Below are 22,016 nucleotides of genomic sequence, written 5' to 3'. Positions count from 1 at the left end.
GACGCTTGGAAAGACGAAAGTGAAAACCTAAGCCAGGGTGTTGGGAGAGGTGAGGGGGACAGAGATTTAAGACCCTCGTATCCAGAAGAAGAAAGTTGGACTCTGTCCAGAAGGTAATGGGGAGCCAGGGAAGGTAATGTTTAGGCAACAAAATGACATAGCCATATTTCTGGTTTTTGCAATATGAACATGGTGAGTTGTTAAGACAACACAGTAGCACTCCCTGTGTCTGCCCCCAGCACTGAAGAGGAGAATAAAGGAAGATGATGTCTTATACCACAATATTATAGACTGAGATTCATACCTACAATGGAAAGCCCATCCTGGCTGCCATTTGAAGGATGTGCAATTTGAAGAAGTGTGAGCAATAACGATAACAGCAGTGTATAACTCTGGTATATTTCTCTTCTCAATGCTTTATAAATATCAACTCACTTAGCATAATAACCCAACAAGGATAGTACTGTTACTACTCTGGTTTTACAAATTAGGAAACTGAGACACAGAGAACTTAAACACGTCTCTGAAGATTACACTAATAGTAAATGGCAGAGCTGAGACTTGAACCCAGGACACCTGATTCCAGAATTGACACTCGTAACCAGCCAGTTATGCTGCCCTTCACAATGATGGCAGAATGACATTCAGTGATTGCTTTTGGCTCCAAATTGACAGTTCATTGCCTGTTCTTCGAAACTGGAGTTGGGCCCTTTAAATCTTTTTCCCTCGGCAGCCAGTGCAATGTTAGGCTTCGTCAGTAGGCGGTGCTGGAGATACTGGAAGAGGAAGGGCCTTCCTTCTGTTCCGCGGAGCTCACTGAGCAGGGAGCAGCACTTGTAGCTCCTTGGGTATCTGGCTCTGGCAGTTCACGTGGCTTCTCCAGCACCCAGATCCTGCTGTATATGGTGGTCGACAGCACTTAGCAGCCAGCAGCTTCTCCCGGTGACTTACCCCCAACAAATGGGGTAGTGCCTCCATCTCTCTGTGATAGCTTTCCCTAGCACCTTAGAGGGCAGATTTCTAGAACATTCTGTCAACATGGCATCTCAGAGACTTCTCTGCGTCCAACGGGCCACATCCATGTCCTTCCCAAGGTCCATATCTCAGCTGGAGATGAGGCCTCTATCTCAGCCCTGTGGTGGTGGCTATGCCTTAGACCTATTATTTCTATATCCTTTACAGGCTCTTACTTCTTATTCACCAATCCATTATTTCAACCCCCTGTTAAAGTTAATAATTCTTTATATTAAACTTCTTATATTCAAATTACTGTGTGCTTTCTGTCTTCTGATTGGCCCCTAACTGATACAGACATCCAAAATGAGGCTGCCTAGGCAATCAAGACAGACAGTGATACAGGTATGAACTAGGTCAGCATCCCTAAGATGGAGACGAGAGCCCCAAGTTACAAAATATATCTCAGGTAAAGCTGGCCAATTCGAACTCGCAACCACACAGGGAAGAAGATTCTGCAAAATGAAGTTCTTCACTTCTTTTGCAATGCAGAGAACTGCGAAGGGGGTGGTAGTGAGGCCAAGTTCACCACACACAAGAGATCGTTTCATCTTGCGCTATGTCCAGCTAAATGAGTCTATGGGACATCCAGGCGGCCACATCCAGAAGGAGGTTAGAAATATGTGGCAGGTAAAGTTAAAAGAACAATGGCTGAAAGGAAACCAGGGAACCTCCAGAAAACCCTATGTTCCTTATGTCTTGGAACTGTTTCCTGCAACAGATTCAGCAGGTGCTTTGCACATAAAAGATGCTCCTTAAATGTCACCTCCTGCATTTAGAAGCCACTTCACAGAAAGATGGGGGGAGGCTCACATCCTATGAACTTGTCAAAGGGCTCTTGGCCTCAGGGTGATATCTTTCTTTAGAGGATTTTCAAATAATAACAATAAAAATAATAATGGAAGCCACAGCTGGACCTTACCTCTGACTATGGCAAACTAGCTGGTATCAGACCAATCCTCCTACTGAGAGCAGTTTAAAAGGCTGTAGTTTCTTTTCTTAAATCTGTCCGAATATGTCAAAGAGCTACCAATGCAGTGAGGACTGGAGGGGCCAAGATCCTCAAGAGAAAGAAAGTGCAGAGAGATGAAATGGACATCAAGGTCTTCTGACCTCCTCAAGGCACTTGCCAACTCCTAAAGAGAGTCTAAAAGGCTGAAAAACTGGGCAGAGCTTTCAGTAGACTCACTGCTTAGAGGCTGAGGGCTCACCCTGGAGGAAGAGGATTGGCTGTTAAAAGTTTTTAAAAGTACGTTTCCAGTTAAAATCTCTGAAGAGCTAGAACCTGCAAATCAGTGCTAACCAGAAATAGACTAAGTCTTACTAGGACTAAAACCCAGAGTCAAACTAACCCAACTCTACTTTTCTCAGAAGCAAAAGTAAATCCTTTCTGAAGGAATATCCAGAGTCTTGTACATCTCTTCAATGTTTCATTTTTTAAAAGTGTCTAGCATTCAATAAAAAATTACCAGGAATACCGGAAGATAGGACCAACTGATCAAAAAGGCAAAAGGAACATACTTACAGAAGAGCCAGATACTGGAGTCAGCAGATATGGACTTTAAAATATTGAAGAAAACAGATGACAAGATGGATAATTTCATCTGAGAACTGTACACTATTTTTAAAAAATCAGTTAAAAATTACAGGACTGAATATTACAATAGCTTAAATTAAGAACTCAATTCAAAGGATTAACAACTGAGTAAACATAACTGAGGGTAAGAGTAATGAAGTGGAAGATAAGTCAGTAAAACATATTCAGACTGAATCATGAAGAACCAAAAGAATAGAAAACACAGAAAGTCTTAGAGATACAGTGACAAGGTCTTAACACACATATCCTTAGAGTCCCAGAAGGAGATGAGAAAAAAGAGGAGAAGCTATGATGAAAAATACTGTATCACAGATTCAAGATGTGCTACAAATCCCAAACAGGATAAATATAAAAAAAGTTATACCTAGGCACATCAAAATACAATTACTGAAACCCAAAGCAAAGAGGAAATTTTAAGAACAGCAACAAGACTGATAACTGACTTCACAAATAATGAAAACCGATGACATCTTCCAAAGGTTGAAAAGAACCCCAGAAACCTGTAGTACTCTAGAATTCTTGACTTACCAAAAACTTCTTTCAAAAATAAAAACACAATAGAGATCTCTCAGCAAACAAAAACTCAATCTGTCACTAGAAGATCTGTACTGGAAGGAAGATACTAAAGGTACTTCCAAATATAAATACTATTCTAAAGAAAAATTCCAAAGGTAGTTTCGGGAGTAGGTGAATGATTCTAGACAAATGTGTGGAAATGCAGGAAGGGATAAAGAGTAATAACAAAGTAATAAATGAAGAATAATAAAAAGTAAACATGTGGATAAACCTAAATGAACACTGACTATACAAAGCATTAATAATAATGTCTGGGCTTCCCTGGTGGCGCAGTGGTTGAGAGTCCACCTGCCGATGTGGGGGACGTGGGTTCGTGCCCCGGTTCGGGAAGATCCCACATGCCGCGGAGCGGCTGGGCCCGTGAGCCATGGCCGCTGAGCCTGCGCATCCGGAGCCTGTGCTCCGCAGCGGGAGGGGCCACAACAGTGAGCGGCCCGCAGACCACAAAAAAAAAAAAATAATAATAATAATAATAATGTCTGTTGTGGTTTAAAATATAGCAAGAATTGAAATCCATGAGAACAAGACCACCACAGACAGAAAGGTTCTAAGGTCTCTGGATTGTCCAGAAAGTGATAGAAGGATCCTCTTATAACAGAATTGCATAAGTGCAGGATGCATGTTGTAATCTAGGGTAACCACTAAGAGAAAAGAATACATACCTCACAAGCTACTAGAAGAGAAATTATACAAATCACAAAAACTTAATGCAAAAGAAGGCAAAAATAGTACAGAAAAAAGAACACAGAAGGGGAGGACCAATAGTAAGTAAACAGTAAGATGGAACATTTAAGCCCAAAACTATCTAATATATCAGGAAACACACTGGACATAGCATAGTAAATACGCCAGTTAAAAAACGGACTGCATTTTTTTAATCCCACACGTTCACAAGAGGGGCACCCTAAATATAAGGATGCAGATAAGTTGAAGGTAAAGGATGACCAGATATACTATGTAATCGCCAATCAAAAGAAAGCTAATGTATCAGACAAAGTAGATCTTAAGGCAAAAATCTACTAAAGGGGGATATTTCATAAAGATAAAAGGGTGAAACCATCAGGCAGTTCTAATAATTCTAAATTTGTATGCATGGAATAACAGAGCAAAACTCGTCAGAAGTGAATTAAAATTCACGTTCACACAAAAACTTGTACACAGTTGTTCATAGCAGCATTATTCCTAATAGCCAAAAAGTAGATTTGGTGAATAACCCAGCTGGATGAATGGATAGACAAAATCTGCTCTATCCGTGCAATGGAATATTATCCAACCATTAAAAAGGGATACAGTATTGATACATGCTACAATATGGATGATTCTGGAAAACATTATGTTATGTGAAAAAGCCAGACATAAAAGGCCACAAACTGCATGATTCCATTTATGAAATGTCCAGAATGGGAAAATCCAGAGAGAGAAAGTAGACCAGTGACTGTCAGAGGCTGGGGACAGGGAGTAACAGGGCGACTACAAATGGGTAGGGGGATTCTGTGGGGGGAAGATGTGATGAAAATGTTCTAGAATTAAATAGTGGTGATGTTTGTGCAATCTTGTGAATATATATACTAAAAACCACTGAATTTTATCCTTTAAAATGGTGGATTTTATGGTATGTTAATTACATCTCAATTGTAATTAAAAAAAAAAAACTTGGTCAAAAGTAAAAGGAGAAACAGAAAATCTACAATCCTAGCTGGAGAGTTTCCTCCCTTGGTCGCTGATAGAACCAACCAACCAAAATCAGTAAGGATATAGATTTGAATAAGGTAAGTAAAAACTCACACAAATAGACACAGGTAGAAAACAGTATGCAGCAGCTGAAGAAAAGTCATCATCAGATGATGGAGCCCTTACTATGGACCACACTATGAATCAGGCCTTGTGCTTTGCATGCGTCACCTCAATTCATCTCCCTATTATCACATGCCCCCTTAACACGAGGAAGAACAGAGGGGGTGAGCATCTGGCCCAACGTCACCAACCAGCTTGTGCTTAACTTCCCTGCTAGGGAAGCAGAATCTTCCCTAGATTAAAGAATAAGGACTAGAATCTTTATTCACATAAATACACCCCATGGTGCTGGAGTAACTGAGGTCTGACGCAGAATGAATAAACATTAACTGTTAATGAACTACATCATCCACAAAAGCATAAGTCGGGCACCTACAGCATTTAAGACATAGTGAGAGATAAAAAAATAATAATAATAGCAACAATTTCTTGAGCGCTTACTCAAGTTTGCAACTCACAGGTGTAAGCACTTTACATTTTGTATACCATTTAATCGTCACAATCACCTGCCAGGTGGGCACACTTATCCCCATTCCACACTTGAGGACTGAGACCCGAGGATGGGAAGGACGCGGCCCCGAGGTGGCAGACCTTGGATTTGAACACATGTGACTCTAGAATCCAAGCCCTCCGCTCCCACTTCACGACACGGCACCAACTTCACCAGCTCCACGCCCGCCATCAACACAGAGCTTTGAAACGGCGCACACGTTCCTTTGTGGAATCTCATCTTCACAGCAACCCTGCGAAGCAGGCAAGACAGAGATCACAGAATTTTCTAAAAGAGGAAACTGAGGCTCAAATGAGAAGAAATGTACCTCATGGGCACACCTGAATGCCCTACCCACTGGGTGACACCACCAGAAACTCTAAAGAGAGGAAAAGGCAGGAAACAACACATCGAGGGTCCTTTAAGGAGGCTGTCAAATGGAGCAACTGCTGTTTGGTCAAAACACACATTTTTATTCTCTGTTATTATACTTACCAGGGTTTTATGGTTGGATGATAAATATGGGCTACTATTGATCACATTCACAGCCCACACTTCCGCTGTGGCAGGTGAGAAAGACAGTGATCACCTTCATGAATAATTCTCATTGAGCAAAGCGGGCCACAGCATTTGTCGGCTGACGAGAAACGCCTAAAAGAGCCATTTCCAAGGGCTGGTCTATGTACATGATTTCTCTTCTCTGGCCCAGAGAAAGTGAACAGTCAGATTCATCTCTTACATGGTAAGTCACCCACATAATTACATTTCATGTTCACCAGATTCATTTATAGAGTGAACTGACATTCAGAGAGGTTAACCTAGCCAAGGTCACACTGCTAAGAAGTAGCAGATCTGAAATGAGAATACAGCTCTCCTGCTGGCTAGGCCAGTGTTCCATCCAAAGGGGTATCAGGTCTGGGACACCTCACCTGTGTGGGTCTATAGAACCTTTCTGTATGTAGATAAAGGCATAACAGAGAGAAAGGCCAAGGGTTAAAATGGAACAGAAAAAGATGGAAATTCCCAGATCTTTAGCTTTGAAAGGGCCATTAAGAATCATCCAATCTACCCACTATACAGATGTGTAGACTGAGGACCAGCCTAAAGTTACATAGCTAAAAGTGGCAGTTCAGGACCAGAACCCCAGTCTGTGACAACTTCATCATTCAACTGAGTACAGAGAGTAATTTGCAAAAGCTACTATAGAGATGACAAAGCACTCAGTCCACAGGATTTTTTTCCTTAGCAAGTCCAGGTCATGCACAAAAAGTACAAGGTACAGTCTTTGTCCTTGAGGAGCTTATAGTCTAGCTAGAAGAATAGGTATATGCACAGGAAAACAGAATCAATAACATAAAACATGAGTAAAAGCAGCAACTACATCAAGAATTTAAAGGCCGCAGAGTCAGGAATTCCCTGGCGGTCCAGTGGTTAGGACTCGGTGTTTTCACTGCGGTGGCCTGGGTTCAATCCAAGGTCGGGGAACTACGATCCCCCAAGCCACGTGGCGTGGGAAAAAAAAAAAAAAGTGAGATGATTTGGATTCATGGATTAAGAGGTAATTTTTAAAAAATAAAAAAATAAAGGAGGCAGAGAGTGGCAGGTCTGGCTATGTTGAAAGGCTTCCTGAAGGAGGGGTAAGGAAAGCTGAGCATTAAAGCATGCATAGGAGGGGGAGGGGCAAGATAGGGGGAGGGGATAAGAGGTACAAATTACCATGTATAAAATAAATAAGCTACAAAGATATATTGTACAACACAGGAGATACAGTCAATATTTTATAATAGCTGTAAGTGGAGTATAACATTTAAAAATGGTGAATCACTATGTTGTACACCTGAACCTTGTATATATCTTACGTCAACCATACCTCAATTAAAAAAAATTTTTTTTTACAAAAGCATGCATAGGAGTCCAGCACATACAAAGGAACAGGTACGTCAGTCCAGGAAAAGAGTTTCAACCTACGAAGGATTTTTATGGGCGATGAAGCCAAAATTGCAGATGAAGGCCAGGTCTTAGGTGCTGGGGAGCCTTTAAATGCCAGGCTAGGGCTTTTGGATTTGGGCCTAGGGAACAACGGGTCTTCAAACTTGTTCAGAAGCAGAGCACCCGGCAGCCTCTGAGCTCTTCATGGAAGTCCACAAGTGACAGATTACGCTTCACTCCAGGACAGTGTTAGTGTCAGGGAACACACGGCCATTCTCCGTCTGCAGTATGAAACCATCCCACAAGCAAGCATGCTGTGAACAAAATATGTCCTCCAATCAGACAGGATCAGTCTCTTCCAAATATTCCCATTAGCAGTTACAGGCCGTCTGTTTCCTACTCCTCAAGGCCTGTGTGCTATAGCACACAAGCCCAAGCGCCATCTTTTTTCAGAAAATGTAGGAAAGAAACAACTTAAAGATGGAGAACATTCTCAGAATTTACTTCTTCACTTCAGATTGGGAAGAGGCTTCTTATGATCTAAGGGGCCCAAGGCGATGCCACAAAGAGCAGTGTCCTCCCTGAGTCTCCATCTGACAAGAAGGGGGTGGGGACAGAAGCATCACCCGAGACCAAGCTTGGGACACACATTCAGTCCAGTCTGGTCATCTTCACATTTCCTGGGCTCTCCAGACAATGAAAGGGATGTGCGGGTGGCCCTTTCATCCATGCCCAGTGCTAAGCAGCACAGAAAGTACCTCAGAGTGGGACCCTCGGCTTCTGCAAAGGCCAGGGGTCAGTGTGGGACGTTGACAAGCCATTCTCGTGCAGGGTCCTGGAGTGAGCACAATATTCGCAGTGCTGACACGACTGACAGCCTCAGAGTGCCCCCAGATGCTGCTCTCCTCGCCTAGGGCTCACCATCGGCCACCCTGGGCTCCTGAGGCCTCCCTGACTTCTCACCTTCAGCCTTGGAAGAAGATGAGTACCTTCGTCCCTAGGTCACCTGGCCAGGAATGGGCAGCACCCTGTGCCCAGGATGTGGGCTTCTATGAGCTGGCAGGGGCATGGAATCCTTGGAGAGTCTGTGTGTCGTGTGCCCAATGCCTGGGGGAGCTGAGAGGTCACCAGGAGCCGGATGTAGTAGCCACCAAATACTGCCAGCAGCTGCTGGGCCATTTCCTGGAAGAGGTAGGGAAAAAGAGTGAGGGCCACAGAAAAGTGTCTAAAGCATGAGGGGTACGCCAAGTGGTCCTTACACCCCTGGACCAGCAGTAATGCTCACTAGGAAGAACCCGTCAAGGCCCTCACCCGGGACAGCTGCAAGATGCCTGAATCTGGTCTGGAACTCCAGCTCTCAAGCTCTGTGGAGCTCCTGCAGCGTCAGTTTCCACATCTCTGAGGTGGTAACCTAACTGCTAATAGGTGATAATAATGTGCACAAAAAGCTAGGGAGCCTCAAAGCACTAGAGGAATTACCACTGGTTTATACCAGCCAATTGTGCACACACACACTCACACACACATTTTTCCAGTTTCAAGTGTCTGTGATTTTGTAAAGTACATGACATCAAGGTAATGCACTTGAAGAAAATGACCAGTAAATGGAGGCATGGTTGGGGGAATACCCCTCTGACGGCAGGATTCTTCAAGTCATACACAGCAGTACCTGCTGAATTGCTTCAGACAGTACTCCTATATTAAACGTGCTTATCAAAACTGGATTTAGCACAAAAAGACAAATACGGTATGATTCCACTCATAAGAGGCACCGAGAGCAATAAATTCATAGAGACAGAAAGTAGAACGGTGGTTTTCAGGGGCTGAAAGGTAAAAGAATTTGTATTTAATGGGTATGTTGTTTCAATTTGGGAAGATGAAGAAGTTCTGGAGGAGGGTGTAGTGATGGTTGCACAACCATGTGAATGCGCTTACTGCTACTGAATCGTACACTTAAAAATAGCTAAGGCGGTGAATTTTATACTATGTATATTTGACTGCAGTGAAAAAAATTAAAAAGTGAAAAAGAGGAAAAAAAATTTTTTTAATTGTATTTAATGCATGCTCTTAACACATTTGGTCTCTAAAGTTCCATCCACCTGTCTGGCAGTTGGGATTCCAGCAAAGACGCTCCTGTTTCTTTTGTGTGGCATGGAAGTCTTTCACAGTACTTGTGTCCAGTCTGAATGTAATGAAGTAAAGTGTGGGTTACACCCAGCCTGTTTACGTCAATACAGTTAGGGGTCAAGAATAGGCTTTTAAATCAAAAGGGCCAAATGGGAATGTCAGCTCAGCCACCCTGGGACGGACCCTGAGCAAAGTCACTTCACCTTGCTTAGCCCACTTCCTCATCAGTAAGACAGAAAGTCACAGCACCTTTCTGGTTGAGCTGGAGTGAGGACTAAAAGCACTGATGGATAGAAAGCCCAATACCTAATTCGCAATAAATGGCATCAATATCACTACCATTATCATTATTCAAAAAGCAGAAATTCCACCTAGCTCTGTAGGATCCGTGTTTCCTTAGAGTTATCCTTTGTGCTAGAAAAATGTTGAAAACGTCAAACAGCCTACCACTTACTAACTCAGATTGGTCTTCCCGCCCATTTATTCTAAAATTGATAACATAAGAAACAAAGAACTGTGACAAGAAATTGGCCTCCTGAGAATCATAGGACTGGTTTCTGCCTTGGACTTTGCCACATTCTCCCTTGTTCTGCGACCTTGGGTGAGTCAGCTGACCTCTTGGAAGCTTACTTCACCCATCAAGGAAGAAGGGAAAATAATCTATACTTCAGAGGATATGCTAAAGAATTTTATGCATGATAAAAACCTGTGAAAATGAAAGAGGTCATTATAACTATTTCTCCGCCTTTTGCACACACTGGGTTCCTCCTGAAATATGACAGTCTGGCCCACGTTGAGACTTGGGCATTGCTTGTATTTTCCTTTGCTATTTTATAAGGGCAGCTACTTTAAAAACGTGCACACACACTGAGACTTGATATTCATGACAGGAAATTGTATTACTATTTGTTTGAATGAATTTGAAAAAATAATTTAAAAGACCCATCATAGTTAATGAGCTATTTCACATAAACCCAGACATGCATGCACAAGAAAGAACGTGATCTTATCAATCTTTTCAGCTCTTTGAAGAGATTAATATATTTATCATTTTCTCTCATAATGGTCCTATTTGCAGGTCCCCCCACTCCCCATCCATGCAAAAGGGAAAGTCTGGGCTGGTTTGGACCTTTAATCCCCAAATCTATTGGCTAAAAATAAAATGCAACTGCTCTCCTGTATCACACCCTGCCACAGGTCGCCCCTCACTGCATGTCTCCCAGACAGTGGGTCTGTCCTCATGGTGAGAAGAGGGTTGCACAAGCCGCAAACCACATTACCAGACTTCTGGTCTACTAGCTCTTGATCATACCCAACAGACAGCTTGGGTGGCAGGACCCAACAGAACTCTGGAGCAGGAGGAAATGGAATTCAACAGAGATGCATACAAGATTTAAATATCCAACTGCCATGTAAGGAGATGGATGGAGAGATGATAGATTGATTGATAGATTTAAAAATGACCCAAATATTCATCAACGTGTTCATGGTTAGGTAGGCTATGATCCATCAATACGCAACTACATATCCAATAGAACTACACGAAAGAATACCAAGATATTTTTTAAATGGGGTGAGGGGGCACCCAATAAGTATAAAATGATTCCTCTAAGCTATCTTTTAAAGTGCTGGCGTGAGGAAAAGAATATTGAAAACTGGTAGGCTAGAAGACGTGTATGGTCCCTACCAACCCAGTAAAGGCATGTCCCCAGGAATCTAGAACTTGAGAGCCCCACACGGACTCTATGCAAACACCTGGTTGGGGAGGAGGGGACCTGACTGGCCCAGGTGCCTGTTACCTCCGGCTCAGCCTCAGGAATAAGCTGGCGAAGCTCGGTCTGCATGAGTGGCCTCTCCGTGGGACGAGGACTGCTGGGCAGGAGAGGAGCTTCCTCCAGCAGGTTCTCCGGCCCCTCGGCCACCGTGGGGCTCACCCCAGTCTCCATGACAACACACAGCTGGCTCAATCTGCTTCTCAGCAAGGACTGCAAAGGAAACACAGAGGGGCTCGGTGGTGTCCTAAGTTAGGTGGATGGAGGATGCCGGGTGGTTCCCTGAGCCGCAGACCCACACAGGACGGATAGACCGTCTACAGACTCAGATGCTGACCTCAGGAGACTCTGGAGAGATCAGAAAATTCCTGCAGAAGTATGGTCAGAAGCACTTTTCCTTCCATGCTCTCATCTGCTCCTCAAAGCAGCCTGGGACGTGGGAATCTTTACCCATATGTTGCAGATGAGCAAACTGGAGCTCAAAGGAATTGCCCAAAGCCACACAGGAACCAATGCGTCCGGATCAGGGCTAAGCCACGATCCTGACTTCAAAGCCAACTACAGCACTTGCGGGGGCCCGAAAATGGATCCCAGGGAAGAAGCACAGGGCTCGAGGACAGGCGAGCTGGGCTCCAAACTTAGCATCACCAACCAGCTATGCGGCTTCTCAGAGCCTCAGTTTCCTCCTCTGTGGAACTGGAGCAAACTCTCCCCGTTCCTTCTCAAAACATTCAGGATTTCAAACAAGTGAAAGTCATCTAAATATACGGTATTTTCCTCTGCCAGAATCTTTATTATTGTTGTTATAAATGAAATATATTCTCACTGTTATTTATTATTATTATTATAGATAAAATTTATATTCACTGTAGAAAATGTGGAAAATGCGACTAGTTAAAAAGGAAAAGAGGACTCCCCTGGTGGCACAGTGGTTAAGAATCCGCCTGCCAATGCAGGGGACATGGGTTCGAGCCCTGGTCCAGGAAGATTCCACATGCCGCGGAGCAACTAAGCCCGTGTGCCACAACTACTGAGCCTGCGCGCTAGAGCCCGCAAGCCACAACTACTGAGCCCACGCGCCACAACTACTGAAGTCCAAGCGCCTAGAGCCCATGCTCTGCAACGAGAGAAGCCACCGCAATGAGAAGCCCGCGCACCGCAACGAAGAGTAGCCCCCGCTCGCCACAACAAAGACCCAACGCAGCCAAAAATTAAATATAAATAAATAACTAATTCTATTTAAAAAGAAATTCTTTAAAAAGGAAGAGAAAAACAGCCATAATTCCCTAGGCAAAAACAACCATGACTCCACAGAGGTATTCTTCCCTCCAAGTAACTTTTCCTTAGACACTTGTTCCAACGCTGAGGTAATGCAATCTACACAACCTAGCCTCCTGGTTTATTTTTCTGCTTTTCACTTAAGGTATCTCACCTCTTGGCTCGTCTTCATTTCTCGAACATGGTCGGACAAAAACTGCACACAGGTCTCCAGGTCGAAGTAGACAAACCAGAGCTGGGGAGAGAAGCAGCCGTGACTGCTGAGGCCAAAGCCCACCCGACCTTGAACTCTCCATCTCTGAGACGGGCCTCACCTCCTGCCTCCTCGCTGCAGGCTTGCCCTTCTGGGGATGACCAGATTCATCCCGGTCTCCGGCGTGAGCATGCCATTCTGCTCTCTCCCAGAGCCCCCCCGCCCCCTGCACGATGGGGTCTGGTAGACAAGTGGCTTCTGTGCAGATTTGGAAAATGTCGAACCCTGTGCCCGCTGGGGGCCCACCCATACCCACACCCTGGGCCCCTCACCAGCTAAGAACGCGGACGTGGTGCTGAGGAGATTGATCAATCCTCCCAGGCAGAGCCCAGCCAGGCTCAGGCGCCCTGGGCCTCAACCAGCCCAGCTGTGTCCCAGACCCACTGTGTGACCTCTCTAGTCACTTCAGATCTCCCCATTGCCTTGGGGCCAAGAAAACAACCATGCCAGGAGGACAAGGCCCTCAGGGTCTGACCTGCCTCCCCAGGGACCTTGTCTGGGTACTGAGGGCTCGAAACAGAGGAGGCCCCATCTCTTTGCTGAATAAATGTTCAATGAGGAATGTGGCTTGGATGGTCGCCGAGCTTCCCTTCCAGCCCCGCCTCGTGGAGGTTCTAGGCTGCTGGTTACCACCCAGAGAGGAGTCTCCAGAAAGAAACACTGGAGCAGAGAGGAAGGAGGGGCTGCCGACGCCATCTCCATTAGCAGACTCCGGGGGACACTGCACAGACTGGGAGAGCCCAGCCCCAAAGTGGGTCCACTGGAGAGGTCACTCCGAGACACAGTACCTGAATCACACTCTGGCAGCCTTCCACCGTGTCTGTCACCCCCAGCAGCACCCGGTGTCTCAGGAGGGCTCCGTTGGCAGCCGCCAGCCTCAGATCCGTGTTGGCGTTGGCCTGTAAGACAAACGCCAGCCCCATGGCCCAACCTCCATGCTGCCGGGGAGCTCTTGGGCCTGAGCAATAACCACACACTGTCCCTCCCCGAGACACCACGGGACAATCCTGGTCTCCAAGACACATCCATTGTCTCCCCTATAAAACAGACTGTGGCATTGTTGGGACAATAAATTCAACAGTGTCAGAGAGCTTCGGGTGAAGCCCAGCTCTGCTACTTCCCGGCGGTGTGGCCCTGGACAAATGTGTCCCTTCTGAGTCTTGCTTTCTTCAGTTGTTGAAGAAGGATAAAAAGCATCTCCGGCCCTTAGGAACATGGTGAGATTGAACTGAGATTGTGTGTGTGACGCACTTAACCCAGTGCCTGGGACACAGTCGGGGGCCACACATATCTGAGGGAGGAGGGGGTTGGAGAGCTTTGAGCATCGATTGCGGAAATAAAGCACCTATTTTCCATACTACCTAACCCAGTGACTGGCCCTCGGAGGGGGGCTCTGGGAATCCATCTCCTTCTTTTCCCACCAGAACCAACTGACGCCATGGATGACAAAGTAGGTGCTAAGCAGACCGGGCAGGAGAGGAGAGGAAGGGTGACAGGACCCAAAGCTCTATAAGACCCTACAAGGACTTTCAGATGCAATTAGAAGGCAACCCAATCGAGGACAATGGTCCCCAAAACAGGAAGGACCCCTGTAGGGAGCTTCTGAATATGTGAGAAGGCCCTTACGGTTGTCACAGGCACAGGACAGGCAATGCTGGCATTTAGGGACGAGGACCAGGGATACTAAACACATGCCTTCCACTGTAGGCCACGTCCCATGACAGAGAATTTTGCACGTGGAAGAACTGTCCCCCAGCCTACCTGAACCCTAAATGTCCCACTGGGCACGAGCACATGTGAAAAACTCTCTTCATAATTCTCTGACTGGCCAACCTAATTCCATTTTACATATAAACCTAAAGTGTTTTGTGAACAGGTTTTAAAATACATTGAATTTTCCAGGAATGCCACACCTCGTTTATTGCATTTCGCTTTATTGCGCTTTACAGATACTGCCTTTTTTTTTTTTTTTTTTTTACAAACTGAATGTTTGTGACATCCTGAGTCGAGCAAGTCTATTGACGCCATCTTTCCACTAGCGTTATTTTTTAACTAAGGTATGTGCATTGCTTTTTTTTAGACATAGGGCTTTTACACACTTAATAGACTACAGTTTAGTGTAAACATAACTTTTATATGCACTGGAAAGCCAAAAAATTCGTGTGACTCTCTTTACTGTGATATCCGCTTTACAGCAGTGGTCTGGAACCAAACCCACAGTATCTCCAAAGTTTGCCTGTATTATAAAAATCAAGGGGTGATTATATTTTGTTTTGCCTAGAACTTTAGCAAGGGTGTTCACCCTTTCAGAAACCCCTATCACCAAGATTTCAGGTCCTGACTCCATCTCTTAACTACCTATATAACCCTGGGCAAATTAGTCACCATCTCTGCCTCCACACCCTCACGTCCAAATTGGAGATAACACCCCCGAACAATAAGGGTTAGAATAAGGATGAAATGAGTTAATACACATAGGACACCTGGAAGAATGAACACTCGATATATGTTACCTAGTAATATCTTTATGATGACGATACTCAACTGAAAACACCATGTTTTCCACTGTACCATGTTGGCCACAAACGAATATTTTTAGGAATTTTCAACATACCCTAGTGATGTGTTTTACTCTTTAGGGGATAAAAGACAGAGTCTTGCCTGCCTTCATAAGCCTTCTGATCTTGAAAAAGGCTAATAATGACCCAAACAAGGGGAAAACAAGGCAGTGTGTACAAATGCTGAGGCTCTCAAGGATGCTATGTGATGCGGGTAGGACACAAACAGTAAGAGTGACAATGGTCAGGAAGGGGGATCTGCATGGTCCTGAGAGATGAGGGATCCGAGGATAAAGAAGTCCTTGAGCTGAGGCTCAGAGGAAGACCTGAGCAAGGCTGTGTGACCACAGACTAGTTACTTAACCTCTCTGAGCTTTGGTTTCACCACTAGTGAAGAGTAAATAATCATAACAGTTGATACATAGTGAGCATTTATGTAACACCAAGTAAGATTATAAGCACGTTGCATGTATTAAGTCATTTAGTTCTCCCAACAATCCTATGAGGGAGCTAAAATTATTATCCCATTGTACAGATGAGAAAACTAAGGCCCTGAGAGGTTAAATAATAAATCACCCCAGGCTGCAGGGCTAGCAAATGGCAGAGGTACCCTGCCTCCTTGTGAGGTTGTTGTTGGGCATGGATATCAGGTCCCAAACACAGAACACATAGTAAGTGCTCATTAAACGATGGTCTTATGAGAAAGTAAGGATCCTGGAGGGGATCAACAAACAGTGATGACAGAAGGGCTATTATGTACCTGGGGCCTCCACGCTGCCCCTACACGTAAAGATCCAGGGTCTTGTTTGTCTCTGTGCCCTGTGCCTAGCACATCTCCTAGGCACTTGCGGAGGCTTCATAAATGCCAGCTGAATAAGGAAGAAAGGGAGGAAGGAGGCAGAGAGCCACAGCAGGCATTCCCTGAACTGCCTCCCTGCAGCACCTGCCAGGTGCCAGATATTTTGCTTGCTCCTGATAAAGCAGGGCACTTTGCTCCTTCCCCCTCCCCAAGAGAAGGTTCTTGCTGCAGAAGCAGCCAGCCCCACTGATTTTTTTATAGGCCAAACACAGGGGCCATGAGAGCTTCAGCAGAGCCCAAGGGCAGCATTATTCTGTCAGCCTCATCGCAAAGCCCGACAAAGATCCTTTCAGAATGATTAAGCCATGAAGTTCCTATTTGTCCCTGTGAGCACAGGCACTAAATGGAATTCATACCCCTGAACCCTGACCACATTTCCCAACATCCCGCCCTCTCCTCCTGAGTGAGGCAAGAGTGGAGTGTTTGCTAAAGATCTCAAAGTCCAGCTCTGTGCCAGGTGCTGGGGGAGCTTCTGAAGCAGCTGGAAAGACAGTGGAGGGGTGGTTGCCAGAATAAGGGTCCCCCAAGGATGTGTAAATCCTACTTCCCAGAACCTGTGAATTTATGTTACTTGGCACTGAAAAATTAAGGGTGTAGATGGAATTAATGTTGCTAATCAGTTAGCCTTAAAATGGGAAGATTGTCCCAGATTATCTAGACAGCTCAATGTAATCACAGGGGGCCTTGAAAGTAGAAGAGGGAGACAGAAGACTCAGAGTCAAGAATGCGAGAAGGACTCAACCCACCACTGCTGGCTTTGAAGATGGAGGGAGGGGCCATGAGCCAAGGAACGCAGGTGGCCTCCAGGAGCTGGAAAAGACAAGGAAACAGATTCCCCCCCTAGAGGCTCCAGAAAGGAGGCAGCCCAGCCCCGTCAAACTTTTAAACTACAGAACTGTAACACAACACATTTCTGTTGTTTTAAGCCACTACATTTATGGTTATCTGTTACAGCCACAGAACACCAATACAGTTGGGTATTGACTGAGAATGTGGCTTGGAATCTGAGCCTCCTGGCCTTGAATTCGAGCTCTGCTATTTATTAGCAGCATGACCTTGGACTACTTCTTGGGCCTCTCGGAGCCTCGGGTTCCTCACCTGCAAAATGAACGTAAAAGCCTCTACCCAGAGGTTTACTGGGGGGTTTAATGAGTTAATGCACGTAAAGCATTTAGTGATGACCTACCACATATGAAGTGCTCAACACTAACAAAAGACAGATGTTGAAGAAGCAGAAGACAATTAGCAAACCACACATTAAGCCGGGGGTATCGATCTCCTTTGTGAATGAGATCAGGAATCACAGGGTTCAGGCTTTGAACCTCCACTCTGCCACTCAGAGTGGGATTGGGACAAGTTACCTAAACTCCCTGATCACCCACCCACTCTCTGCCTCAGAGGTCGTTACTGGGGTTAAATGAGACACAACTGTCAACCAAGCACCAGGCAGAGTCCATCCACCTCTCCCCAGGTACCCCATGCTGTGAGGTGGGTCCAGGAAACACCCTCCCTCACAGGGCCGTGGCGAGCACCCAGGCAGAGGAGGTGCATGGAAGGGCTCAGTCGCCTCAAAGTGTCATCCTTCCCGCTCCCAGACTCTCTCAAAACACAGCCTGCTTCCAGAAAAACAACCCACAGGCATCAGAGAGAAAAACAGGAAGGATTTAATCACACGTGTGATTTGATTTCTTTTAGTCACTGGGCACACGGGCCAGGGTGAATTTTCACGGTTGGGGAAATTCTTTGAAGCAGGTAAAAGAAAAATCTGACTTGGGATTATCCTGTCCACACAGCCTTTCTGGAGGGAGCATGGCTGGAGTCCCCGGATGTCTTACCTTCCTCTGGTGTCTCTCGAAAATGAGCACAAGAGTCAGGGTCAGGCTCATGGCAGCCAGGGTCACGAGCAGCACACCCACCCAGTGGTTCCCCAGGGCGAACATCTGGCTGGTGGAGTAGATGTTGGCCCATACCACCACGTAGAACACCTGCAAGAAGCCAGAGAAAGGGCACCGTCAGCAACACCAGTCCTCAAACGAAGCAGCTCCATTCCAAGGGACACCCTCTGGCCACTTCTGACGCCCTCCATGGATGTGCGAGTTCACAAGGCCAGTCAGAGACTGATGGGGGCGGGAGATTGGGGTGGTCTGTGAGAATGGGCCCTTGTTCTTTGTTCAAAAGCAAAGGGAGAGGCAAGGGGTTAGAATAGCCACTCCAAATCCTTGCTTACTCTGAATTCAAATAAAACAGAGAAGGGAGGGGGGGCTTGGGAGTGAGATAAATTTCAATCAGAAGCCCACGTTCATCCTTCAACAGCTAGGTGGCCTTAGACAAGTTGTAACAACTCTCTGGGCCTCAGTTTCCTCATCCGTAAAATGGGGAGAATAATACCTACTTCACAGTGTTGTTATAAGGGTTAATAAGATAACCTATGTAACAGCCTAGCACTTCTTAGGAAATCAGTAACTGCCAGTGGCCATCCCTTCCCCTCCCAGAAGCAGGACATGGGAGTCAAGAGTGCTTTTTGACCATTTATACATACAGAGGAGTGGCAGGTCACAGTGGTTAAGAGCACAAATGCAGAAACCAGGGTGCCCGGGTTCCAACACCGGCTGCGCCATATTCTGTCTGCCTGTGTGTGTTTACGTATATGTATAGGTGTATACATATGTTTATATGTATACACACACACATATGTGACTAGAGCCGAAATAGACCAATCTGTTGAACAGATGGGGAAACCAAATGCCAGAGAGGAGGAAAGCCTTGACAAAGCCAGACACTGAGTCCAGAGCCCCAGGGGTGGGTCTACAGATTCCCAATCCCCCAGCTCTGGCCTTAATAAACCCTGCCTCCCATCCTCTGCATGGGGAGCTGGTTACAACTCTCCCCCATGAATCTCCTCTTACACCAAACCCAGGTCCAGGTGTACTGCTCTCTCCCAGGCAGCCCAGCCACCAGCCCCCAAACCCGTGACCCACACCAGCAGGCTCCAGGGCACTGCTCCGAATTTAGCAGTGCCTCAGAGGCCTCCCTCGCTCTCACCACAGCGAAGGCCAGCCGCATAGGCCTCGAGTTGTAGATGATGTATCTTCTCACTTGGGGCTCCAAGAGGGCACTCTCAGCCAGGCTCCTGTACTGCTCAGCCGGGACCTGCTTGGCCACCCAAGGGAAAGAGACCTGTCAGCCACGGAGAACCACACCCCACTCCTTCCCACCAGCAGGGGTGTTGTGGCCAGTTCACGTGGCTATCACGTGGAAGGGGGATGAGGTGCATTCCTGGCTGCCCCCAAAGGCAGAATGGGGAGCATGGAGCACGGCGTGGCAATCACAGGGTGCAGCTTCCAGCTCAGAGAAGGACAGGCACCACTGGGGAGGTGGGACAGCTCGAGATCCAGGAGGACATCCAGGAGAGGGATCCCTGTAGCCCAAGGCTCAGCACCTCACAGCAGATCCAGGACAGCCTAATGGTTAAGGTGCAGGCCATGGAGTCAGCCAGCCATCAATAATAAAATAATAAAATTTTAAAAAATAAATAAATAAAATAAAATGAGGATAATCAAAGTACAACTTGTAGAAGTGACAGGCATATTAAATAAGATAATACATATACAATATTTACAATAAATATACATATAGTATGTAGACACATATTATCTGGACATCTTTGGGGGCCTCTGTTCTCTTACTTAGATAGATATGTGTGTCTAAGTGTATGTGTACACAAGCCCGGTGCTGGTTCCGTAGTGAACACTTGATACACAGGTGTTATTCTCAAACTGTACCATCAATAACTATTAATACAGCCCAAGATACTGAAAATTCACATCTTCCTGCCCAAACAGAAAATGTCATAGAGCAAAGGTCCTATGAGAATGGATTGCTTAAGAACACAGAATTTAATCATTAGAGATATTTAGGAACATGGTAGAACAAGATGTAAACGTTCATCAGTTAAGAAAACCCAATCTGAAGACAACTGTTTAAGAAAAATGTTCTTTTGTACAAAGGCTGAAAGGAAGCGTGGGAAGCAAAACCAGCTCATGTGCTGATGTGGGGCTAGTATTGTCAACTTGGAAAGTTCCCTTTAATGGTGATAAAATGTTGTTTTAAACCATAATGCAATTCTGTTTTAAAAGAGTAAACTCTCAAGTCTTCAAGGTAAAATTAGCAGTGTAGCTTCCTCAGCCATAAATAATCCTCCCTGGGCAGTGAAGATGAAGGCCTCATCATGCTGGAGGATTTGAGAAGGGCAAGAACCACACCTGTGGGAACTTAATAGCAATACCACAATTTATTGAACATTTACTATGTGCCAGGGCCAGTGCAAGTGTTCCTCGAGCACTACTTCTCTTAATCCATACAAAAACCCTGTGTAATAGGTATTAATATTGCCCTCGTTTTACAGATGATGAGACTGTGGCTCAGAGAGGTTAAGTCACCTGCCTAAAGTCACCCAGGCAGTAAGCAGCTGAGCTGGATCTGCATCCAGATCTATGAACCCCCGTGAAGCCTATGCCTCAAATCACTATGCTTGAAGGTACTGCATTATCATCTAATGATCACGCACCCTTCCCTTTGCAGAAGCAGTTCCTTCTCCTAAAATGCCCTTCCTCCTGTCCACCCAGCAAACTCCTTTTTTTCCTTCAAGAGCCCAGGTCAAGTATCTGCTCCTCTGCAAAGCTTTTGTTAGAATGAATAAAGGAAAGCTCATTTATACTGGAGTTGGGAAGGCCAGAAGGAGGTGCTCTCATGCCCTACCACTCATTGTCATCCGCAGACTCCAAACGCGAAGAGAATCACCTTGCATCTCCAACAGGAAGAAGGTCGGTTTCTGCCTTTTACTACCTCAGCAGGAGGAAGATTTTCTCCTCGCCTGGCAATAGCCCAGCCAACCAGAGGCTGTCACAACTCAGCCAATGAAAAGCCACTACACTTGGAACCCCCAGTTTCCCCCACTGGCCTCCTTGTTTACAAGAGCCCCTCCCAACTTCTCTTTAACCTCTATAAAACAACAGTCCTTTCCTTCGTTTCTCCAGACTTGCCCAGTTTTTACTATAGCATGCCTGTCCCGAATTGCAACTTTCTGCTATTACCGAATAAACCCATTTTGCCAGTATAATAACGGGCTGCTTTAGTTATAAGGCGGACACTTTCATAACCACTGCTCCCTGAGCTGAGTTTATCACTTTCTCCTGTGAATGTCTTCAATGTCTTGTGCATCCCTCTACTGCAGCACTTATACCATACTGTTCTGCTTTACCTGACGCATGTCTATCTCACCCACTGGGCTCTGTGAGCAGTGTGACACCAGGCACGGGGACCTAGTCACCTCTGTAGTACTCAGTGACCGCCTAAGTGGCCAGCACAGGGTGGACACCCCAAAACACACATCTGTTAAGTTAATTAATTGGAAGGAGAGGACATCTTCCTTATATTCCCTACCATGTTGAGCACAGGGTAGGTGTTTAATAAAAATGTTGTGAATAATTGGATGATAGAATAGATAGACGGACAGACAGGTGGATGGATGGATGGATGGATGGAAGAAAAAGTACTAAGGACTCCATAAAGTCAGCGCTCACCTGAATGCCCCAGGTCTGCAGTTGTTCTTCGGCGGCTCCCAGATCGAAGGAGATGGGTGCACAGGTATTGTCAATCCGGAGAACTGTGAGGACCTGGCCGTTGTGGAGCTCTGAAAGCAGACCAGGAGCTTCATCGGGCTGAGCAATAAGGACTTTGGGTGAGCCCAGACCTTGACGGCATCACCTC

General features: G+C 45.7%; 1 protein-coding gene across 4 annotated transcripts in view; it reads right to left on the bottom strand.

The window, feature by feature from the left end:
* Positions 1-5,296: 5,296 nt before the first annotated feature.
* The window catches only part of TMEM268 (transmembrane protein 268), a 32,008-nt gene continuing 15,288 nt past the window's right edge, over positions 5,297-22,016 (bottom strand). For 3 of the 4 annotated variants that reach the window (XM_073806472.1, XM_019946498.3, XM_073806470.1), the window contains exons 3-9: positions 21,830-21,939; positions 19,290-19,397; positions 18,083-18,232; positions 13,619-13,729; positions 12,732-12,812; positions 11,327-11,512; positions 5,297-8,582 (exon numbers count right to left, since the gene is read on the bottom strand). In XM_073806472.1, coding sequence (XP_073662573.1) covers positions 8,403-8,582; positions 11,327-11,512; positions 12,732-12,812; positions 13,619-13,729; positions 18,083-18,232; positions 19,290-19,397; positions 21,830-21,939 — 926 coding nt within the window. In that variant the 3' untranslated portion in view covers positions 5,297-8,402. Of the gene's footprint in view, positions 8,583-11,326; positions 11,513-12,731; positions 12,813-13,618; positions 13,730-16,993; positions 17,058-18,082; positions 18,233-19,289; positions 19,398-21,829; positions 21,940-22,016 lie in introns of all 4 variants that reach the window. The other variant, XM_073806471.1, reaches the window with a different exon arrangement.

The sequence above is a fragment of the Tursiops truncatus genome, chromosome 6 (assembly GCF_011762595.2).
Source record: "Tursiops truncatus isolate mTurTru1 chromosome 6, mTurTru1.mat.Y, whole genome shotgun sequence".
Lineage (NCBI taxonomy): Eukaryota > Metazoa > Chordata > Mammalia > Artiodactyla > Delphinidae > Tursiops > Tursiops truncatus.
This window is presented reverse-complemented; position numbering and strand designations above follow the sequence as displayed.